General features: G+C 52.0%; 1 protein-coding gene and 1 long non-coding RNA gene across 2 annotated transcripts in view; both read right to left on the minus strand.

The window, feature by feature from the left end:
- The window catches only part of LOC114233694 (uncharacterized), a 129,706-nt gene that overhangs the window by 13,025 nt on the left and 94,090 nt on the right, over positions 1 to 22,591 (minus strand). The window contains exons 8-9 of the long non-coding RNA XR_008558466.1: positions 14,278 to 14,408; positions 5,989 to 6,081 (exon numbers count right to left, since the gene is read on the minus strand). This is a non-coding gene — a long non-coding RNA (uncharacterized LOC114233694). The remainder of the gene's footprint in view (positions 1 to 5,988; positions 6,082 to 14,277; positions 14,409 to 22,591) is intronic.
- Positions 1,756 to 3,312, minus strand: ASPRV1 (aspartic peptidase retroviral like 1). Its single transcript, XM_028154550.2, has one exon. It carries the CDS (start codon positions 3,074 to 3,076, stop codon positions 2,303 to 2,305), a length of 774 nt encoding a protein of 257 aa, XP_028010351.2. The 5' UTR covers positions 3,077 to 3,312; the 3' UTR covers positions 1,756 to 2,302.

Below are 22,591 nucleotides of genomic sequence, written 5' to 3' on the forward strand. Positions count from 1 at the left end.
AGGAGAGCGGCATTCACCACCCACAGCCCAGGTTTCACCTTCACACACGGGGTGGGGAGGGGGGACGCTGGCACTGGTAACCCCCTCACACACACACACACACACTGTACCTGTCTTAAGTCTCACTCCGGGTGAGACATACGGCGCCCTAGTAAGAACCACCACCTAGTTCCTTCCTCCATGGGGCCTCCTCACGCGGGCCCCAGCCGGGCACTCATGCTCCCCCAGGAGAGAACCGGTGGCTCAGAACAGGGAGGAGAGGTCCCTGCAGTTGGGACACAGGTCACCCGCTCTTGTTCACCAGCCTGCTGTGCATGGGGAAGGGCAGGGAGAGGGCGACTCGGGTGCTGCCCTGGAATTCTGGCCTGGCACCCACTCCCTGTGTCCGCACCCCTGCCCGCTTCCCCGCCCACCACTCCACCACCTCCCCGCCTCAGCCCAGCCTGTGGCTAGGAGCTGAGGACCTGGAGGAAATAGGTTACAGGGAGGTGCCACCCGGGTTGTCCCCTCAGGGGAGGGTTTGGCCTAGTAGACAAGCAGCTTCTGTAACAAGCTGAAAACCAAACTGAAGAAGGGAGACCCGGGAGGTGGGGGAGAGGAGAGGACCTCCTTCCCCATTCTCCTACCGCCTTCTCTGGTTCCGTCTCCACTTCAAGGCTTCTCGCTGGGCCCACCCTCCTCCAGGCCTCACTTTCCTGGGAAAAGACTTCCCCGTGAAGCAGACCCGCCCATCACCCGAAGTTCCCTGGGGCTGACGCTGTTTGGCTGCCCAGGGCTGGGCTTCAGTAATCACGAGGCTCCGGGCTGAGCAGGTGCCTCGGTTTACAGAGAATCAGCTGGAATTCAGGGGGAGCAGCGGCTCTCAGCTCAGACTAGCTTCAGCCCAGAGGTCCAGGGGCAAGTCATACTCACCCTCCGGGCAGGCTGCTTGTCTCGGGGTGTCCCAGTGGAAACCTCAGGACAGGCTCATCGAACCCTCAGGAGGGAGGGGAAGAGGCCCTTCCCGCCTCCCAATGAAAGCTCTCAAGGCTTTGTACCGCAGTCCCCCTTTTGGTTGGGATTTTCAGATTCCTGGCCCTGCTCATTCCAGAGAGGGGGGCAGGCATTTGGAAGCAGATTATGAGGTAGACCCTCAAAGAGATGGACACCCCATTCCCAGATCTGGGAGCCCCTCCCCCCACTCCATCCCGACTCTCCAGTTTCAGACTCATTCCAAGTCCTTCCAGGAAGAAGCTGCCCTCCCACCACCCGGGCCACCCTGGTGTCGCCACATCCCCTTCTCCCAGAACTCCCCTGGGTGGCCCATGCAGGCCAACACCTGTCCCTGGCCTTGTGTTCTGCCCCCCATCCTGGCTCCTCGGCGGCTACGGGAACCTACTTGCCAGGCAGATCCTTTCCCATCTGTTAACAAACACTGTAATTTTCCATTCCCCAATCAAGACACCTCACAAATAACTTTAGAGTAACTTTTGGGTATAAGAGGCAATTCTGATGCTATAATATTGTAGTTTGAAATGATTAGAGGATTTATGACTCCATTAGAAATGATGGTAGGAATTATGGAGAAAATAAGTCAAAATATTTGAAATTGAGGCTGTCATAAAAATCCAAGATACATAGTCACCGTCTATGTATTCTCCTATATCCAGGGTAGGCATTCAGTAAATACTGGAATCTTCCTTCTCTTTGACATTTACACCCTGTTTTCCTCACCCTCTCACATCCATCCCATTCATCCCCAATCAACACATGATGTGGTTTTGCCATGAGTCAATCTTTATTGGGTTTGGAAGTAATGAGTTATTGGCACAAGGCTCCATGGGTTTCAAAGTAAATGACAGAAGGAAATATACATCACGCAGGTGGGAAGGCCCGACAGGGAGCTGAGAGGACCCTGCAGCCAGCCCAGCCGACTGAGGCCGCACAGCCCTGAGGAGAAGCAGCCATGTCTCAGGGGTCTAAGAGGTCCTCTAGTCCTCTCTCAAAGACAGTCATTTCTAGCCTTCATGGAACCCTCTTCCAGCCTTTGAGTCTTTGCCACCAACAGCAGCTTGGCAACCGTGAGGACCCTCTCCCCCTCTAAGAAGGCCAGCCTGCTCCCCTCACCCGTGCGGCTCCCAACGAAGCCTCCCCGACCAGGGCAGATTCAGGTCCCTGCAGAGGGAGGAGGGGATGAGGAGAGGAGGGAAGGAGTTGGTTTTAGAGGGTTGGCCGCGCCCAGGGATCCCCTGAGGACCTGCCCTTCCCCTCCACTGTGGTGGGTCTTCCACCAGTATTTGGGGGGTAAGGAAATGGGGGCTTTTCAATAGGAGGGCTGCTGCCCCTCCTCTGAGGGTTCCTCCTCTATGAGCTCCAGGTCAAACTCATCTTCCAGGGACCCTCCGACAGGCAGGAGGCGGAACTTCTTCCCTTTCAGGGTGCAGGTGCGATGCTCGAAGTCCAGGACGGCGTTGTGGTCCTGGAGCACGTCGGTGCCGATGATGGCTTCTTCAGCACTGGCGTTGGCCACCAGGAACTCTGCCTTGAGCTTCAGTTTGCCCAGCGACACCACCGTATCCCAGATGCCCAGGATCTTCATTTCTGCCCCATTGGCCACTTTTACCACATTCTCAAAGGGCCGAAGGGTGTCCAGGTCCCCATCCGTGACCTCCTCCCACAGGTTCGGGTGGACCACAGACACCTGGGCCCCGGAGTCCACCAGGAACCTCACGGGCACTTTGCCGATTTTCCCCTTGAGGTAGTAGCCCTTACCCATGCTGTTGGCGAAGACGATCTCCTTGGGCAGGTGGCTGCGGGTGGCTCCGGGCGCCCCGAAGGTCGTCAGCAGGGCGTCTTTCACAGCCATGTAGTCCCCCTGGTCCTTCGGACTGAGTCCATCGTAGACCTTCAGGGCGTCTCCCCTGAGGGACTCTTTCAGGAACCGTAGCTGGGTGGCATGGTCCCAATTGTTGAGGTCGTTGATGACCTCAAAGCGGTGCAGCCAGAGGTGGGGGGCTATATTGGCTCCATTGAAAGGCTCCGGGATGAAGGCATGCTCCCGGCGGCCTCCCTGGCTCCTGGCTCCGCTCTCGGCCATCCCTCTGCTCTTGTCTGGAACGGCAGCAGCAACCCACGCCAAGCAGAGAAAGCCACAGAGCAGTGTCGGCGCAATCACGGTGGAGAACAAGGCCTCTTTGAACAGTGTTGCTGAGGTGCCCGGCCTGGGGCAGGCAGAAGGGACCAGGTGAGGGTTGTCTGACGAACTGCTGGGTGCAGAGGTGGCTACTGTGGCATGCTCACTCTGCAGAGCCTTTTTGATGCCTAGCCTGGCCCCCAGGGCAGCCCTTCTCCTTTGTTCTAGAAGCTCCGCCCCTACTTGTCCTGCCCTCCTGCCAGCATCCTGCCCAACGAGCAGGATCAGTGCCTCGCCCTTCTACATCCATCCATGAGACTGGCACAGGCCAGCCCACGTTGCCAGCTTCAGTCAGAGGGGGACTACTCAGGTACCCTCCCCAGACTGTGTCCCAGAATAACACATGAGGACGCAGAAGACGTTATGACATCCAGGTGTTTGTCATCAGCTGGAGAAGGAAGGGGGAGGCAGGGATCAGAGGCCCATCAACCTTTAGACCGAGGGAACCCTTTGCCCTCAGCCCCAAGTGACTACTTTGAGTGGTTAAAGGAAGGGAGCTTACATTAACTGCACTCCTACTATGTGTGAGCATGGGGTAGGTGTTTTCTCATACCTTCTGAACCAAATGTGGAATCCCATAAGATTCCCCAGAGAGGGAGATAGAAGAGGGTCCCAGAATCAAGAATGCACAGATACAGTTTTTAAGTGATGGGACACACACACAGCATTTTCCATGAACTCAATTGCTGCAGTAATTTTCCCTCGTTGATCACATCTAATTCAGAGTCAGAACTCTTCCAGGCTGGCCTTAGCCCTTGTGCCCTCACTAAGTCCCTGAAGTGGGCTGGTGCAGACCTTGAACTCTGGGAGTGAACGCCGGAAGCCAGAGCCGGGATCCAGCTCCAGCTCTGGGCGTGACACCTGTGTTGTCTCCTCCCGATGGTCCCTCTCACCCTCCAGGAACCTCAAAAGAGCCCCTTCCCCTACCCACCTTCCCACCCCCCACCCCCCACCCCGGATCATTCACAAAAAGAGCAGCCAGGGAATTTTACTCCCATCTGTTCCCAGAAGGGGGAAGTCTGCCATGTTGGTGGAGCTTTGGCTGGAAGAGGTTGGGCTGCGTAATCTCCTGCTGGGAGGTGGGGGGTGCAGGGTCACCCCATGGATGCCCAGAAGGTAGATCTGTGGGCTCCACAGCTGGAGCCTGACTTGGGCCTGTGCAGGGAGATTGGGGCTACTGGGGGGGACCCACTCTTATGACCCCTTCAAATGACACCTCCTCTATGGAGCCTTCTACCCTGCCCCTTGCACGGGTGCCCACTCCCATTCAGTAGAGTGTGTGTTGCAGTGTGCTGTGCTGGGTTATTCACCAGCCTGTCTCCTTCTATGAACCGGGATGTGAGGCTCACACATGTCAGGCAGGTATGACTGTCTCCAGCCCCCACAGAAACTTATTCTGGGGTCAGCAGGTGCTCTCTGCTGGGCTCCAGGCCTGGCCGAGTACTCTCACCAAACAGGGGAGATTAAGACAAGAGAGGAGCAAGAACCAGTGGCATGCCTGTGGCTCTGGGCTGTTTTCCTATCCCGTGGCCTATTCCTCACTGGCTTCCTGTACCACTCATCACCGAGGAGCTGGCTGAATCCCAGGGGACCCTGGCCCCAATCCTGCCTGGAGACAGTTCCAGGTTCCTGACTGTGAGGAAAGACCCTCAACCCTGCTACTGTCTTCACCCCTTCCACCTGACACAGTGAGCCAGCAGATAGGCAGCTGGGTCAACACCTCTCATCACAGCTGCCAAGCTAAGGTGGGGCCATTCCAGGAGCCCAGAGGAGGGGGAAATGAAGTCACTGGGAAGGTGTCAAGGGCAGGTGGGTCTCTGGAAAGATTGCATAATAAAAAATCCTGCACCAGAGAAATGTCCCAGCCACCCGCAAGACCAGGAAGCCCCTTCCGCAGGTGGACTTCTGTGGACAGACTCCCAGCCCCTGGAATGGGCGTTGTTCTGTGGCCCAGGGACCTGACCTAGTGGCTTCCTGGCTCCCTGGTATTTGTCACCCACACACACCTGGTCCCTTGGCAGTGAGATGAGTGAGGAGGCTGACATGTGACCAAGGGAGGTGAGAGGCAGGGTGGCTAATCAGCTGGCGAATTAGAACTGCTACATGCCCCAAACTGTGGCTCTTCAAACCACACTGAAGCCAGATCTCCCCGGGTGCTCTGGACTAGAAGGAGGCGGCCATGGAACTTGGGTCGTGGCACTTCACTGGATTTGGTGTACATTTTGGCAAAGTCATTTCCTATCCATCGCCTCATTGAGCTTCATAACAACCTGTGAGGCAGACCAGCCCACCCTCCTCTAGGGTCTGAAGCACAGGGAGCTTGAACATCTGGATGGCTCGCTTCAGGCCCCAAGATGCCCAATGCATGGAGAAGGGCTTTCTGTAAATAAAATCTGGGAAGTGGGCATGCTGGGCTCAGGGAGGTGTGCAGCTAGGGCCTGGGGGCTTGTGCTGTTGATGGCCTCTGATGGGGACAAAGATCTAATGAGCAGTAAGTAAGCAAGAGCTGATTGTTGAATCAAGAATTTCATGAGCCAGTTGTTAAATCAACTGGTAGCTTTGTGGAAGTATTTACACTACAGAAATTGGTAAATTCTAAATTAAGACATGTTCCTCCCTCTGGAAATCCAATTTATTATCACACCCCTGCATGGGGAAGAACTTGTTTTTCCTCTCCCACCTGCCCCACCGCCCCCTACTCTCCCTGGCAGGCAAAGCCCCATGGCCAGTGCCTAACAAGTTTGTAGCCATCCCCACTCATGCCCGGCCACTTATTGAAATCCCCTCTCTAGCCTAGCTTGCCCCACGTCACTCACAAACTTTACACTTCTGGGTCCCTTGGCTTGAGAAGGGGGCCTTCCGCAGGGAGGTCCCCAGGCTGGGGGTTCACACAGTCCCATCTGGGATCCCTAAAAGAGAAGCACATGGAGCTGGTGGTTACCAGGGAGCTGGGATGGGCTGAGTTTAGGGACTAGTCTCTGGCTAGGGTCAGAAACAGGATGAAGGAAGTTCTCAAGTTCCCTTAACCCTTGGGAGATGCCCACACGTGGAACACCCCAAAACCACTCAGGGACCTCAAAATTGTCATGCTATTGCTACACTGATGAGCAAAACCAGCTGGGGCAAACCAGGTGTCTCCTCCCAGAACCTCAGAAATCGTGGCTAATTATTGACAAGTATAGGTATTGGGGCAGGAACAGCCTCATTATTACCCATTAGCATCTCCTGAGTATGTTCTGAAGCAGGCACTTAACCCGAGAGGAGGCAAATCAGGACAGTAAACAGGAAGGACTGAGGGAGTCCCCACCTCCACACTCCCTCACTGAGATCTCAAGGCTGCGAACTCTGCCTGCACCATGAGGCCCCAGCTTCCCAGCGCCCCTTTGCCGCTTCTCCCCCTACTCCCACCCCACCCAGGACAGGGCCCCTGAGAACTGAAGCACTTGGTGGGCAGTGAGGACGAAACTGGAAACCATAGGCCGCCATCTCTGTGCTGTCTCTGCTGCCTGACGATTTCTGAGAGCACCGAGGGCACTGGTGCCGGCAGAAGCCCGAGCCTCCAAGTCCTGAGGGTGGAGGCAGGGCCCGGCGGTGCAGGGTGGGCTGGGAGGGGACCTGGACATTCTCAGGACATCTTTTTTAGCAAAGAGCTGAGAGACCTTATGGATTTGGGTGCCCCGGTGAGGCCCAGGCTGGAACAGAGGGAGGGTCGGGAAAGGTGCAGCAAGCCCCTCAGGGCACAGGCGCTGCTGCGGCTCCTCTCCAGGCTCACGAGGAGGATGGGAAGAGAGGGAAGGGGGGTTCAAAGACTTTAAGACAGACAGCAAAGCACGGCTGAAGGGAGACAGCAGGTGCACTGTCTCCATTGGACCTGTGGAGTCACACGGGGCTCTCACTCAGAAAGGTCCAAGCTTGGTCTGGTGCTCTGCTGTTGCTGTCTTGAAATTCCCAATAACTTATTTTTATTTATTTTATTTTTCTGTTAATCCTCACCAGAGGATATTTTTCCATTGATTTTTAGAGAGAGTGGAAGGGAGGGAGAGACACAGAGAGAAAGAAACATCGATGTGAGAGAAACACACCGATTGGTTGCTTCCCGCAGGTGTCTGAACCAAGGCCGGGGATTGAGTCTGCAAGCGAGGCATGTGCCCTTGACCACAATTGAACCCGGGACCCTTCAGTCCACAGGCCGATGCTCTATCCATTAAGCAAAACCCGCTGGGGTGAAATTCCCAATAATTTTGAATAAGGGGCCCACACTTTTGTTTTGCCCCAGACCCTGTAAATTATGTGGCTGGTGTTGTCTCCAACCAACCTAATGGGGACTTCCCTTCACACACACACACACACACACACACACACACACACACACACAATACAAACGCACATACACATACAACACAAACACTCATTACCACACAACACACACACACTGTCTACAAAAGCACTCTCCCCACCACTATACACTATGCACATGTCAAACACACACCATACACACAGTCACTACAGTTCACAGTTCAAAACAGCTGAGAAGTTGTGTAACCTGCATATAGATTCAGCTCCCACATTTCATTTTACATATTTATTTGCACACATTTACATTGAGCATTAAAATCATATTTATTGGAGGCACCTGCTGTTTATTAGCCTCTGGGCACACTTGCTGGCTCAGAAGACCAGGCAGGTCCCCATCACCATGGCTTACAAGCCAATGAAAACAGGATGCCGATGTTTAACCGCCCCGTTTTGAAGAGTTTAAGACCAACGTGTATGTGCAGGTCGACCACTTGAAGCAGCCCCATCACAGCCACGCCGCTTTGGAAGTGGGTCATCCGCCGTCTGCCCGCCCACGTTGTGGGGCCAAGGACAGGATTCCTCCATTGTTGCCACCTCTGGGCACTCGCCGCCACGCGAGAGGTCCCACTTGTCTGCACAGCTCCCGCCCAGCCCTCCGACGCCCCAGCCCCGGGGTTGGTGTGAGTGTGTGGCTGTCCGAGGAGCTGGGCCACAGCGGCTCCCAGCATTCTGTCAGCGGTTACGGCCTCGGGTCCTCAAGCTGAAAGGAGGAGCAAAGGGGTGACTTCTACACAGAAGTCCCAGGATGCATATCAGAGCCCAGTGAAGGCTGGTGGCTCTGACCACGGCAAGGCGTGTGGGAAACCCAACGCAGCAGCAGGTCCCTTATTCCCCAACCACAACCCGGACGACCAGCGCCGCTGTTCCCCAGCAGGAACGACCCCACGGTCACGTCCGTCACGGGCAAACGCACTTGGGCAAGACAGCTTTGTCTTAACTGGTCCCTTTCTTGGTCCCTGCCACAGCCTCTGACACAGGCCGGCCTGCTGGCAGGGCCATTCCGCTTCTCCATTGTTCCAGAGGCTCTTCCTCCCATCTGGGTTGCCACCCATTTCAGAACTCCCACCCAAAGCGGCCCAGCTCAGCCCGTCAAAGGCACCCCTCTGTCAGCAGGCAGCGAGATGCTTGGTGCTGACCGTGGCCCTGGAGGGTCCTGGAGTGTTTAGGCAATAGTGATCCTGGGCCCTCCTGCCACAGCCAGCCCTCCAGGCCCAGGGTCAGGGCCAGGGCCAACCGAGAGTGGGTCAGAGCAAGTTGCTGACTAACTCCCTAGCAGACCAATATGCCAAAACCGGTTCTTTCCCTGTTTTTATCTTTCAATCAAATCTGAAGATTACTTAAGGCGTTCTGAAGGCCGCCCCACTCCTCTCCTCACAGCCCAGCCCTGTAAATTGGGTTTCCGCCTTCTTCCCAATTCCTGATGCCCCCACCCTAGACCAAGCCCTCATCCCTTCCTGCTCTGGTTTCTGCCAGGCTCCCTCCGGGGCCATGGATGCCCAGGGTTCTGCGTGGCCAGAGGAACTATCTCTAAGGGAAGACCCTCTGCAGAGCCCCTCCTCCACTTAAGGTGGGAAGTGGGACTTGTAAGACAGACCAAACAGCTCTGGAGACATTAACCCACTTCCAACAAACACTCCTGAAATTTATGAAATGTTCAGGCAATCAAAGTATACAGACTGGGTATTCTCTAGATACAAGTGGGCTTCTAATGACACTAGGGAACTTGGCTCAGAGCTAGACACATGGAAGACTTTTGTCCAACTTAAAATACCTCAAAGGCAGCTTTGAACTAATCCTGAAATAGTTTAATTGCTGCTAATGATAACTGGTATTGTGAGCAATGCAAACATATAAAATAACCTCGACATGAAGAACTGCTTCTTTTGAATCCATTGCCAACTTAGCTTTGCTCCTAACTTATAGAAGATAGGGGACAAAGCAGGGCCCCTCCCTCTGGCATGTCTCAGTGGTCTTTCTTCTTTACCATCCAGGAGAAGTAGGGAGAGGCAGGAATGGGCAGAAGGAAAAAACAGCTACCATGTATGGAAATCTCCAGGTTATTTGGTAGCAACAGTAATAAACATTTATTGAGTACCTACTATGTGCCAGCCACCATGCTGGAGGCTGTAAATTAGTAGAAGGCACTCAGAGTTTGCAGCACAGATGGGGATGGGCAATGTCAAATAAGTGGGTTGATTCAATTCCATACATATTTCTTAAGGCCAACTCTGCCTCATGTAGAGCGGTGAGTCAGCCCTAAGCTCCACCCTCACAGAGCGCTCAGGTGAGTGGGGAGATAGACTCAGATATAGAGAGATGAGTATGGGACATGGGCAAGATGGTGGCCCAAGGAGCATTGGGCAACTCGTCCCACCAGAAGTCAGCCAATGTTATCTAAGAAAAACCATGAAACCAGTGTTAAAGGGGAGGCCTGCATTAGCACTGAACCTGGGGAGAGAGGGCACCACAAGCCACAAACGTGGCTCCACTGTTGCTCATGAAGCAGACTCTCTGTGGAGGGATTTGGGGGTGAAGGCCATGGCACTGAGCCACTGGTGTGGGCACACTGAAAGGAGGGAGCTGAGGGGTGGAGTTAGTCTCTGGATAAAATAGTCCAGTTAAGAATATGTGTATAAGCCCTGGCTGGTTTGGCTCAGTGGATAGAGTGTCGGCCTGTGGACTGAAGGGTCCCAGGTTTGATTCTGGTCAAGGGCACATGTAGGGAGTGTGCAAGAGGCAGTCGATCAATGATTCTTTCTCATCATTGATGTTTTTATCTCTCTCTCCTTCTCTCTTCCTCTCTGAAATCAATAAAAATATATTTTTAATTAATAATAAACAAATAAATAAAATAAAAATATTTTTTAAAAAATATATGTGTATAAGTATAAGGAAATAAACTGGGAGGAAATACACCAAAACAATAATAGTACTGATTTTTGGATAGTAGAATCATAAATGATCTCAATTTTCTTCTATATACATTTTGAGAATATATTCTTTACTAGTAATAAGAAAACAGCATTTAAAAATATTAAAAAATTGTTCCTGCAATTTTCTGTAAGCTTAAAGTTATTTCCAAATAAAAAAGTTTTTAACCAGAGGTAAATGCATCCGTTCAATTTTGCTCTGAACCTAAAACTAATCTAAAAAATGAAGACTGTTAAAAAATGTTTTTAAGTTCTTAAAAAAGGTAGTTAAAATAGATAAATAAAATAGTAAACAGGTACTTAAAGAGGGTGTCATTAAATAACATTAACAATAGTAATAATCATTGAAGCTAAATGATGGGTATAAGAGGGATGTTCATTTGCATTTCCCACAACTTTTGGGTGTGTTTGAAATTTTTCCACAGTAAAAAGTAAAATAATAAGTAAACAAAACTCTGTGCCAAGACCCTGCCTGGCCTGCCCAGTTCTAGGCCTGCTGCATGTCCCCTCTCCAGGGCCCCAGAACTGCTCTATACGTATACACATACCAGGACAGGCCGCCTCAGCCACGTCTCAGTGTCCCTGCTCGGCGTCCGCTCCCTTGCCCCATCACAGAGACTCTCAGTGAACTCAGCTGCAGCACCGGCCTGCACACTGCCCCAGGCTCCAGGTGGGCACCCAACCCTCAACCATGGCCGCAGCACCAGCCCTGACCCTGTACACAGCGCACCATAGACCGCCCCTCCTGCCTGGGCTCCCACCCAGCTTCCCATTGCAGGTCTCCCTGTCCCGTACCCTCTTTTTCTTCATGGGCTCCCCTCTCTCACCCGAGTCAGCATGCACCAATCTCTCACAGCTTAACAACGAAACCCTTCGCGTGGTCCAGCATCCCCCTCGGTCAAGGACTACTTCGCTCCTTTTCCAGTCAGTTTTCTAGAAGGGCTGGTGTGCATTTGCAGGGCCACGGCACACATGGGTGCTCCACTGTGGGGCCTGTAGGGGCTGAAATCCAGCCTCCACCCCTCTCCCCGAGCCCGAGTGCTGGCAAGAGGGTTTGATCTGCCCTGAGGAAGGCGTGTCCCTTTCTAACTCGCACAAAGGCACCATATGGTCTACATGAGCCCCGCTCGCTCCGTCTCAGTGTGACATCTCCACTCACTGCCAAAGCCCCGGCTCCTGCCACGCACCCTCCCCGCACCCTTGCCCAGGGCACCTGTGTCCTCCCAAGGCCACACCTACGGCCCCTTCAGGAATTTGATTTTCTGAAGCATCTGCATCGCTGGGTTTCCTCCTCGGTCCTTTCTGCCCCCTTGGCTTCTGTGACCCAAGTTTCTGGATCTTGTGAAGGGATTGAGAAGCATAAATCAACATACGAAATAGTCACGGGGATACAAAGTACAGCACAGGGAATATAGTTCATAATGTAACACCTATGTATGGTGCCAGGTGGGTCCTGGAAATATCGGGCGGACGGGGGAGCCACTCTGTAAAGTATGTGACTGTCTAACCACTATGCTGTACACCTGAAACTAACACAAAATAATAATGTATACTATGACTGAAAAATACAATTTTTAAAAATTAAATAATAAAAAGACCACTTCCCTCAGTCTTTCATGGGCTTTCCCTCATGTGTCTCCCTGGCCTAGCCCCGCTCCTCTGTTCCAGCTGCCCACTGCCACGTCCACCTACGAGTGTGGCTTCAGTTGAAAGCGTTATCTTCTCCCTAGTCCCTCTCTGCCTCCTATGTTCTTCATCTGGGCAAAAGGCACCACCATCTAACCGGTTCCCCAGTCAGCACCCCCGGAGTCACCCTGACCTCCCTCCCCTCACTGCCTCATCCGATGAGTAATGGGTGGCCATGTCCTCCTGAGTCTCTCTCTCTCCCACCCTCCCTCTGCATCCCCACTGCCCTGTTCCGGCCCAACGATTACAACAGTCACCCTGCAGGCCTCCCTGCCTCCTGTCCCCTCTGCGTTAACCCACCCCTCAGGGCGGCCAGAGTCCTGGGAAGTAAGTCTCCTCATGCCACTCTGCTCAACATTCCTCTGTGGCTCCTCAGCCCAAAAGCAAATCCTGACTCTCAAGATGGCAGTTGAGGCCTCCTCCCTAGCTCATGGTCCACTGACGCTAAGTGGCCCATATTTCCCCAAACATGACAGGCTTTTTTTTTTTGCCTTTTCACAAGCCACTCACTTGGCCAGGCTAGCCTTCCCCACACCCCTGTTCTCCTGGCAAACCCCAACTCCTCCCTCAGAAGTCAGCTAAGGTGGTACCACCTCTGGGAAGTCTCCCTTGGTTTCTCCAGCAGACGAAGGGTCTCCCTCCTCTAAGCTGCCATCACAGGAACTGCAAGCAAGCTCCCGGACACCAGGTCCAGACCCATTCTGAGCGGGAGCACCAGCACAATCTAGGCGTGCAAGTTGTGGTCTTTATGTCGTTTCCTCCGCTCATCCATAACCTGGCCGTCCTCCAAGCTCAGCTCACTGCACCCTTTTCCGGGGGAACGCTGCCTGCTCTTCCCCAGCAATCGCTCTCTCCTGTGTGGCTTTGAAGGTCAGGCTCGACAGTGCTGTTTCTCTGGTAGACTAGTGGCAATTAAGTTTTTCTTTACTGTGAGTATAGTAAGAAAGATATTTCTCGCCCTAACCAGTTTGGCTCAGTGGATAGAGCATCGGCCTGTGGACTGAAGGGTCCCAGGTTAGATTCCGGTCAAGGGCATGTACATTGGTTGGGGGCACATCCCCAGTAGGGAATGTGCAGGAGGCAGCTGATCGATGTTTTTCTCTCATTGATGTTTCTAACTCTCTATCCCCATTCCTTCCTCTCTGTAAAAAAATCAATAAAATATATTTTAAAAAAAAGAAAGATATTTCTCATTATACTCCAGTATACATATGCATTATAATATATTAGATACATATACCTATCTATAAATATGGGCTCTCAATAATATATTCATATAGTATATATTATTAGTCTGTTATATCATAATTCTATATAATATATTTAACATTAATACATTATCTATTATGTAGTTAATATTTTATATGTACTTATTTTTTACATATAGCTGAAACAAAATGTATTTATTACATGCAATGTACTCTGACATTTTCTGTTTCGCTCCTGTTTATTAAATGCTGGTGATGACACTGAATTAAGCTCCCAGCCCACAAACTGCCCCACCCACCTGAAGCTCTGCTGTAGCCCGTGGGGATCAGTAAGGACTTCCAGCGGGAGCAGCGTGACAGAGGGGGGATTAGAGCGCACATCTCAAATGTTCTAAGGGAAGGCGCCAATTTTGTAAATTTCCAATCTGTCATGTATTTTACTTTTAAAAAACATAATAAAAATGAATTACTAGAAAATAAAAGAATAAAGATATGTTTTAAATGCAAGCCCTGCCTCGTATTACCAGCTGCAGTGGGCCCTGTGGAGTGGCAGCAGGAACAAGCTGGGAGGTGGACACCAGGTAGGGGCCAGAGGCATGAGGCGGCTTTGCCAGTCCTTTTGATGCCCCTGAGTCCTCGACATGTGCCACACCGGCCCTCCCTGTCTCTGTCCTGAAGCAATTCCAGTGTCCACAGTCTAAGGGGCTTTACTGAGGAGAAGGGGCTGCTGTGCAGGCTCCTGCCTTGTCAGGAGGGCCAGCTGCCTGAGTTCGAATCCTGACTCAGCCACTAACTGGCGGTGGCAGTGGATAAAGGACTTAACCTCTCCAAGCCTCAGTTTCCTCCCAGGATTGTCCCAGCAGATTAATAAAGCAAATCCGTACCGCAGGGCTTGGCCCAGGGCCAGAACCGGGTTGGCACCCACCTTCTAGATGTCACGGTTATGATGCTGCTGTCGTCGCCTTGTCCTCACAGGCCCCTTCTCTTTGTGCCTCACCCACCTCAGCTCTTGCTTCTTCTCTGCCCCTCACTCTCAGAAGATGTTTGGCTGGCATCCTACGTGGCAGAGAAAACAGTACATAAATGAGTGTGCAATAAATTTTATTGACATAAAGGATGTTTAGCAATTTACAATTTAAAAATAATAAAATATACAGTACTCTTCACTGTAAATTGCATAGAGCAAATTGAGTCTTACAAATGCTTTCATTGATTATTAGCAACCTGCGGAATCCATACCCAACCTATAATTGACAAATGAGTGTAGTTCCTATGTAAATGCTGGTTGATAGTTTTATTTGTGGCAACTACTAAGAAAAAAGTGACACAATGAAGATAAATGTTGGAACTTCACCTGTTTGTCAGCACATTTTCACTGAATGAAAGCATAGTTTTTGGACACTGGAAGAACTTTGGCTCAATTTTTCTGTGCAATTTACCATGTAGTGGCTACAGGCACAATATACATTTAAGTTTAATGTGCATTATTAACATTTTCTCTATAACTTTCTTAAGTCTAGACAGTCAACAAACAATAAATCAAGCCCTGATGTGTGGGGTTTGCAAACTTCTATGGTGTAAATATTTCCACCTGACCAATTTCAAGCTATTAATATGATGTCACTGAATGCAGAGTTGGGAAGGACAGCATAGTAATACATTATATAGTATTTCCACAGACATAACAGATGTAAATAATCTTACAAGCATAAGTAATAAAATATTGTAAAATTCTTAGGAAGTTTTGAGTACTTATCTTTGTTTCCAATATAATTGATCTAATTGTAATTTTATATAATTTAATTTTTAAATAATAGCTAGGTTTAACTACTGCCTTGCAAAGTTCCTAAAAATGTCACAATCAGCTCCCAGGAGCTGGTGTGATCACACACCTGAATCCATCCCCTTACCCCTAGCTGTGCTTTGAATGGGGCCTTCGAAAAGCTCTCCTTATGGCCTCTTCCAATGTTCTTTTCAGGTCTTATAAGCAAAACTGAACTCATTTTCTTGCTCTCAAACCTGCTTCTCTCCAAGGCTGCCATCTTGGTGAATGAAGGACTTCACCATCCACTCAGCAACCCAAGCCAGACCACATGGCGTCACCATCCTGCCACCTTCACACCTCCTCTGGCATAGGTCACCTCCATCTGAACCCCTCGCAACTCTGCCCCTGCTCTCTGACCCCTGGCCTGCTCAGGATCACACCCCTCCATCTCTTCCCCAGACCCCCCCACAGCCTTCCTCGAGCCATCTAAAGCACTCTCGTCCTACCCTGTTGTATACTGGGGAAAGCCAGTCTCCCCGGAGCCCAACAGTCATTATCCCCTGTCCCCTTTCTCCAGTCATCTGTGGCTCACTCAATCTCTGCCCCAATGGCAGAACTAGCTACAGTTTCCTTAACACATCCCAGTCTCCCAAACTTCCAGCCCTCCATGCCAGTCCCTGTCCTGGAATCCCCTTCTCCATTCAAATTCCTGCTTCACAATTCTCAGTCCTTCTTTTGGACTCACCTCAAATATTAGCACCCTAGTGAGCACCCCAAGTGCAAGCAGAATCCATTCATTTGCTCATTCATGCATTACTTCCTTACTAATATTTTAGTGCCAACTATGTGCCAGGCTCTGTGCTAGATGCTGGGACGCAGAAAGGCACTTGGCTCTCAGAAAGCTCTAACAGGGGAAACAGAGCTCGGGCAACCAGCCCCCTGGTAGACAGAGCTCTGTGGGGTGCTGGAGAAGAGCAGAAGGGGGCACCCTTACTCAGGCTCCTGGGGCTTATGGCCCTTGATCTGATCTTTGATAGATGGGTAGGAGTTAGCCAGGGGAGGGACGGGGAGAGTGCTCCAGGCAGAGGGAAGCAGATGCAAAGGCCCTGAGGCATGAGAGTGCCTGCCATGCTGGGAGCTGCTGGTGATTCTGTCTGCTTGTCCTCAAGGGTCCAGAGGAAGGCAAGACCAGATCCACGGGGTTTTAACTGGCACATGGAAAAAGCTGAAATGGTGATGCTGGCAGTGGTAACGGCAACGGGAGCAACAGAAGTCTTCCTGCGCCAGAGCCATAGGCCTTTTAGAAAGCTCAGTGTGAGAGCTATAATGGAGAGGCACCTGATGAGAATCAAAACGCTGGCTGAGAGGTGAAATGGGACAGTGCAAGTAAGAAACGCTGAAGGCCACCTTCAGCCGCAATGCTGGGGAAAGTTCAGGAGGGAGGGAGGTGGAGAATCAGCAGTGCCTGGTGACCCCCTGGAAGGGAGCACTAAGGGGGCTGCCCCAATTTCTGGCCTGGGTGACTTGGAGAAGGGTGGCATTCTCTGGAGTGGAAATCCCAAGGCGTGGCTTTGCGGGTTACCATGAGTTCATCCCGGACATGCTGGTGGAGGTACAGCCAATGGAAAGGGCCCCTCAGCAGCTGTCTATTGGGATCTGGACTTCAGGAACAATTCCTGATTGAAAGATGGAACTTGGAAGGCATCAGCAAGTCAGCATCTGGGAATCCTCTCCCTCAAGGAGAGGAGATGAGGGTCCCACACAAGCCTGGGAAGCAACAGCATAGAAGGGGCCAGCAGGATGAGGAGACAGAAGTGGCAAAGGAGGAAGGAGCAGAGAGTAGCACAGGGACCCAGGGGACAGGAGAGGAGAGTGGTTCAGGGAGGAGAGGGTGCTGCACACAGACCAAGTGTGGCAAAGATCGAGAAGTACCCGAGGATTTTTAGCAACTTGGGGTTCACTGGTGGCCCTGGGGACATTGGGTGAAGGAAGCGTGGCTGGCGAGGAAAAGTGCAGGGCAGCGAAGGGAAGGAGGAGGTTGGGAACTGGGATGATGGCTACCAGGGCTGTGGGGTCCCTAGGGAGACCAGCAGGGGAATGGACCCCCAGCCCCCCTGAAATATTAGCCTCTGGGAGGTGGAAGAACTGCCTTTATGGAGATGAGCCAGGATGCAAGGCTGGAATGAGGCAGGCAAGTATTCAGACGGACCAGCCAGGAAGGCGGACTCTGGGAAGCAGGTGCCAAATGGAGTTAGAAGTACAAGAGTTCTAGTGGGGCGGCGATACCGGGGAGTGGGGAGCGGGAAGAGGCAGAGAAGGCCTTCAGGTGCAGAGCAGGCAGGAGGACAGGCAGAGCCTCTGACCTGGGGCAGCAGTGGCCACGCCCTCACACCCCTGCCATGCTCACTGGTGGCTGCAGCTGACAGGCACATACCGCCTCCCCCCGCCCCCCCAACCTCTCCGGTTCCCTCTGGCAGGGAGGACTGAGCAGCACTCCCTCCACAGCAGGGTGCTCCCCATCTGGTTACCTCTGATTTCCCAGAGAAGCGGGATTTGGGTTGTTGCCCGAAGTGTAGTGTAGAGATGACATATACAGGTAGATGACAACAGAGGAGGCTTGGAAGAATCCTAGGGAAGCAGAGAGGCTGAGGCTGGCTGGCTGAGGTCTGGCTGTGAGCGGAGGCCTAGAGTGTGTAGCAGCTCCAATCCTCCCACTGGGGAGACGAGGGTGGCAGGAGGTTGATGGGACCCAGAGCTGAGGTGACCAAGCCTAGTCAGGGGCAGTGGCAGGACAGAGGAGAGAGGGGTTGGCAGGTTTGGGGCAGACATGTCTGATGTGAGGGAAAAGGTCTGGGCCTTCAGGAGAGGGAGGTGAGGACAGGCTGGAGGGGAGGGTGCGGGGAAACTCCAGGTGGAGGGCAGGGGTGGTGGGAGTTGTGGAAGAAAACTCTGGAAAGGAGAAGGCTGGGATCAGAAAGCGAGGACTCTGGTAGAACAGTTCTGGGGATTGACAAGGTTAGGTGGTCAGGAGGGCACGGAGCCATGAGGCCAGGCTGTTCCCAGGATATGGGGTCATGGGCTGGTGACACCCCTGCCACATCCCCTGTCAGCTAGCAGCCCTGCACCCCTGTGTCTGAGCCCCCAGAGCTCCTGGGGACAGAGCTGGTCCTCAGGCACATGCCTGGCAGCTCACTCATCCTTTAATGAATTGGTAAATTTGAAAACACCCGAAATCACTTGAGGAAAAGATTGTAGCAGATACATTTGAATTTGCCAAGAGACTTTGCTATCAGATTAGAGATAGAGGCCAAGTCCATGGTTTTCTCCCTGTGATTCCACATTTTCATCGGTAAAATGTAGGCCCTGCTGAGTGATAAGGGGAAAGGAGTGGAGTGAAGGAGACACGAGCCAGAACGCCCCTCATTGTGCAGGCACCGAGTGGTGCCAAAGATTATTTACCGAATGCCGAGTCAGAGGAACATGAAGGAACAGCGAGACTGCCTATTTGATGCCCCCTTCCTTTCCCTATGGTTAAAGCGCTTGCTTTTGGGCTGAGCCTGGGTCCATTTCTAGACGGCCTTGGGCCACAGGCATATGCTGGAGACTGCACACCTCAGGGCACAAGGGCAAATACCTGTCCTTACTCAAAAGCTACAGGAAGTTGCTAAATGGGCCAAAAGAAGAACCAGCTTGCTTGCTGCTCCCTGTTCTCTCCCCACACTCCGCTGTTGCTTCATTAGGGTCAAAGCAGGCAAGATAAAATCTGCCCGACTCACAGCTCAGAGATGCAGAAGTGAGAAATGTGGCCCGACTGCAGCTCTGCCCACCCTGGCCCCCGCTGCCACTGGGTGGCCTGGGGCCCTACCCAGGCGGGGCGTCCCCGGCGGCCTGTGCCCTGCTTGGCCAAGGTCTCTGGGCTTCCCTATTCTGATCTCTCATGAGATCCAAATCTGGTTTTATTTCTGGATGGTGGATCCTGTTGTTTTCATCTTCTCTGACAAGAAGTTGGGTACAAGGCATGGAGGGTGGAAACCCACGATCCCCCCAGCCCTGCTCTCAGCCACTGGCTTCACAGAGGGGCTGCGGGGGCCGTTTTCCTTGGAGGCCAGGCCCAGCCGCACAGCGTCTCACTCACTCCGATCTGATCTTGGATGGGCGGCCTTCACCCCGACCCAGTCCCGGGGGGTCTGGAACCAGTCATGAGTCAAACTCTGAGCCCTGTGGTTTAGTGGAAGCTCTCAGGCAGGCCATGGGACCCCCTGGAGACTCTCCTATTCAGGAGAGACTATAACCAAGACACGTTCCTGCATATGAAACCCTTCCTGGAACCTGACATGGGGCCTTTGCCCAGAGGTGATTCCAATCACTATTGTTGAATGCTCTCCAGAATTATTTGAGTGAATGAATGACATGGACACTGAGTCAGGAGCTTTCAAAACCTGTAAGCTTCTGGGTTAGAAAACCCTTTACCAGCCTCTTTTGTTTCACTAAGAGACCCCCACCTCACCTCACCAGGGGACACCATGGCAGACCCCTTCTCCCTGCAGGTCCAGCGTGAGACACACACACACACACACACACACACACACACACACACACACACTGACGTAGCACGAACTGGACAACAATGTAAGAATTCAATTTCACCTAATCATTTTTTTCATTATGGGATTTTCCAATGTCTCAAAAGAAAATGACAACCCCAGGCAAGCCTATATAAGAAAACAACAGAGACACTGGCAGCAAGCTCACTGTGGGCAGGAAATCACCACAAGGGAAACTCTGCTCCCTCCACGGGTTCTGTAATCGTTTCAGAGGTGTCATTCCTGCTCCTCCGACCACACCGTAAGTTGTGTAAGATGCTATCGAAAGAGCATAGGGCTGAAAGGCAGAAACCTCAAGTTCCAAACCCACAGGGGCCCGCAAGTCACCGTGACCTTGGGTGAACCCCTTAGCATCGCTGGACTGTCCTGCCCATGTGTGAAATGAAGGGTGGCCTTCAGAACTTCTGTCTGAGATTCCCACTGTCCGCAGAGGGCCTGCCCCGGTACTGCCGAGAGAGGGCTTAATGAGTACAAATGGGAAGAAATGGCCTAACAGGATTTTTGTCAGTATAACTCCAAACCTGGCTTAGATTTGGTTAAACAAGCTGCCATTTCCCAATAATTTCATCAGGAAAGTTGTATAAAATGTATCTTGAGAGGTCACAAGTCTTGGAATTTTCTCTTTCTCCAAGTCCATTTTTAGCCCCTGCGGTGAAGGGGAAACGGGTGGAAATTAGAAGCAGGAGTAACGATGGGGCAGCAGGGGACCGATGTGACAGAATCACGGAGGGGAGGCTTGTTGGTGTCACTCTGAGCTGCACCATCCCAGGCTGTCTTGGATCTGTCTCTAGGTGGTGAGCCCCAGATACAGGTCCCTGCCCTTGAGTGATGCATGGCAACAGTGGCATCTGTCTGCCAGAGGTTGGATGCAAACCCAGACACCACTTCCCACCAAGCAGGCAGGCTGACGCACTCCAGGACCTTTGCATGAACATGACTAGCCACATGCCTGTACTGCTTTTGGAGAGAGGACAGCCCTCTGCAGGGCAGGCACGCAGGTAGGGTCCCGGGCCTTAGGCCCTGGCAGCAACTTCAGAACTCTGAGAAATGCTTGCTCTTGCCCCAAGGGGTTCTCATGTTCCTCCCAATACTCCCTTCTCCATCTCTTCAGGACTCAGGGAACCTGGGAGTCTCTACAGGAAGAGTTTTGAAGATGGTCACACACTTGTCATAGAATATTTGTCCTCTGAGTCCCTCTGACCCCCTGAGGGGACACAGTCCAGAGGGCTACGCAGCTCAGCCTCAGAGTCAGGCCAGCTCTGTCCCTCACCTACCTTGTGGCTGCGGGAAAGCTATCTGGCCTGTTTCCTCTTTCATAAAATGAAAACAATAGGGCCAACCCAACCAGCAGTTATGCGGATTAAATGAGATAACGCATGGAGAGCACTTAGCCAAGCCCATAGCTAGCTCATCTTTACCATGATGTTACACAGAGCTACAAAAACACTCTCACAGATTAAACCAACAATAGCCTCAGTAAAAATCTGTCTTCCTGGTCAGGTCACATGACTGAAAAAGGACAGGAACTCCAAAATAAAAGAAGCCTTAGCCTTCTCAGGAAGTGGCCAATTAATTGGAGGGCTGTGAGTGCCCACAGCTACTGTAGAGGTTACAGCACCCACCCCCTCATGGCACAGCTGAGGAAACAGGCTGAGAGACAGTGGGTGACGTGCCTGAGGCCGCAATGCAGGTTTGTGACAGTACCTGGACAAGCGACATATCTTCCTATTTCTCCTCGGTGTGGCCAGATTATTTTCTCAGATATTATTTGTGTTTAGATGGTTGTGTTTTCCTTTCCCTTCCCAAGCCAGGGTCTTGGATCTGTCCTCTTTGAGTATCAGGACCAGACAGAAGCCACCCCAGGCCCTTCTCTCCTTAATCTGTTTCCTGAGCCTGGGCTCCTAGCGGACTCTTAGGGGAGTGTCTTGAAGGTACCCTGGGAAGGAAGAAATGATAGGGAGAGGGACTGGGGAGCAGGAAAAGGATGGAGACCCGGGTTCTGCACCTCCAGGAAAGGACAAGCCTTGGAGGTGGCACAAAGACCTCAAGCATAGCCTGAGGGCAGACCTTGCAGGGCACCTGGGACCATGAGAGTAGACAGCCCACAGAAATGCTCCTTTTCTGGGCAGCCCCATAAGCCTCTTGGATTCTGGGTGACCCTTACCAAGAGGGAGCCTATAATCACCACAATGGAATTTCCTCCCCATCAGGCAAGATGGGATCTCAGGGTTGGAACTGAGTTGATCTCAGAAGCATTTCTTGCCCTCTTGGGATGGTGGATTGATATTCATATGTCCACATAAGGCACTTCTCGGTTCCCTTTGCAACACTGTTCCCTATGATGTGTGGTGCTTTACAAAGTACCTTCACAAATCGTCCATTCGGTCTTTGAGACTCCGCCTGTTAACCGGATGAAAAACTAGAACTCAGAAAATGGACTAACTTGCTGAAGTTCACATAGACAGTAAGAGAACTAGGATGAAACCCTGTCTCCTGACTCCTCGACAGTGCCCTTTACAACACGTCATGCCCACTCTGCACTGAGCCAGCTAGCTGAGCCCACTCTTGTGGAGAGCATCCCTCACTGTCACCAGGTTCCACAGCCCACAGGCCTCAGTCCAGCTCCCTGGGTGCTCGCCTGACACTGACTGTATGTCAGCTTGAATGGGAGCTAAAGGCCTGGACACTGACAGAACCCCTATAGCTGATTGGGAGAAATTTTTTAAAAACGACAACTGGCCAACAAATAGATGAAACAATTGGTAAACCCACTAGCAATTAAGAAATGCCCACTAAACTTGTTATTGTTATTGCTATTATGCCTATTAGGTTGGCAAAGTCTTTTTTCCCCTATAGTATTGGTGGGCATA

Source organism: Eptesicus fuscus, chromosome 16, assembly GCF_027574615.1.
Source record: "Eptesicus fuscus isolate TK198812 chromosome 16, DD_ASM_mEF_20220401, whole genome shotgun sequence".
Taxonomy (NCBI): Eukaryota; Metazoa; Chordata; class Mammalia; order Chiroptera; family Vespertilionidae; genus Eptesicus; species Eptesicus fuscus.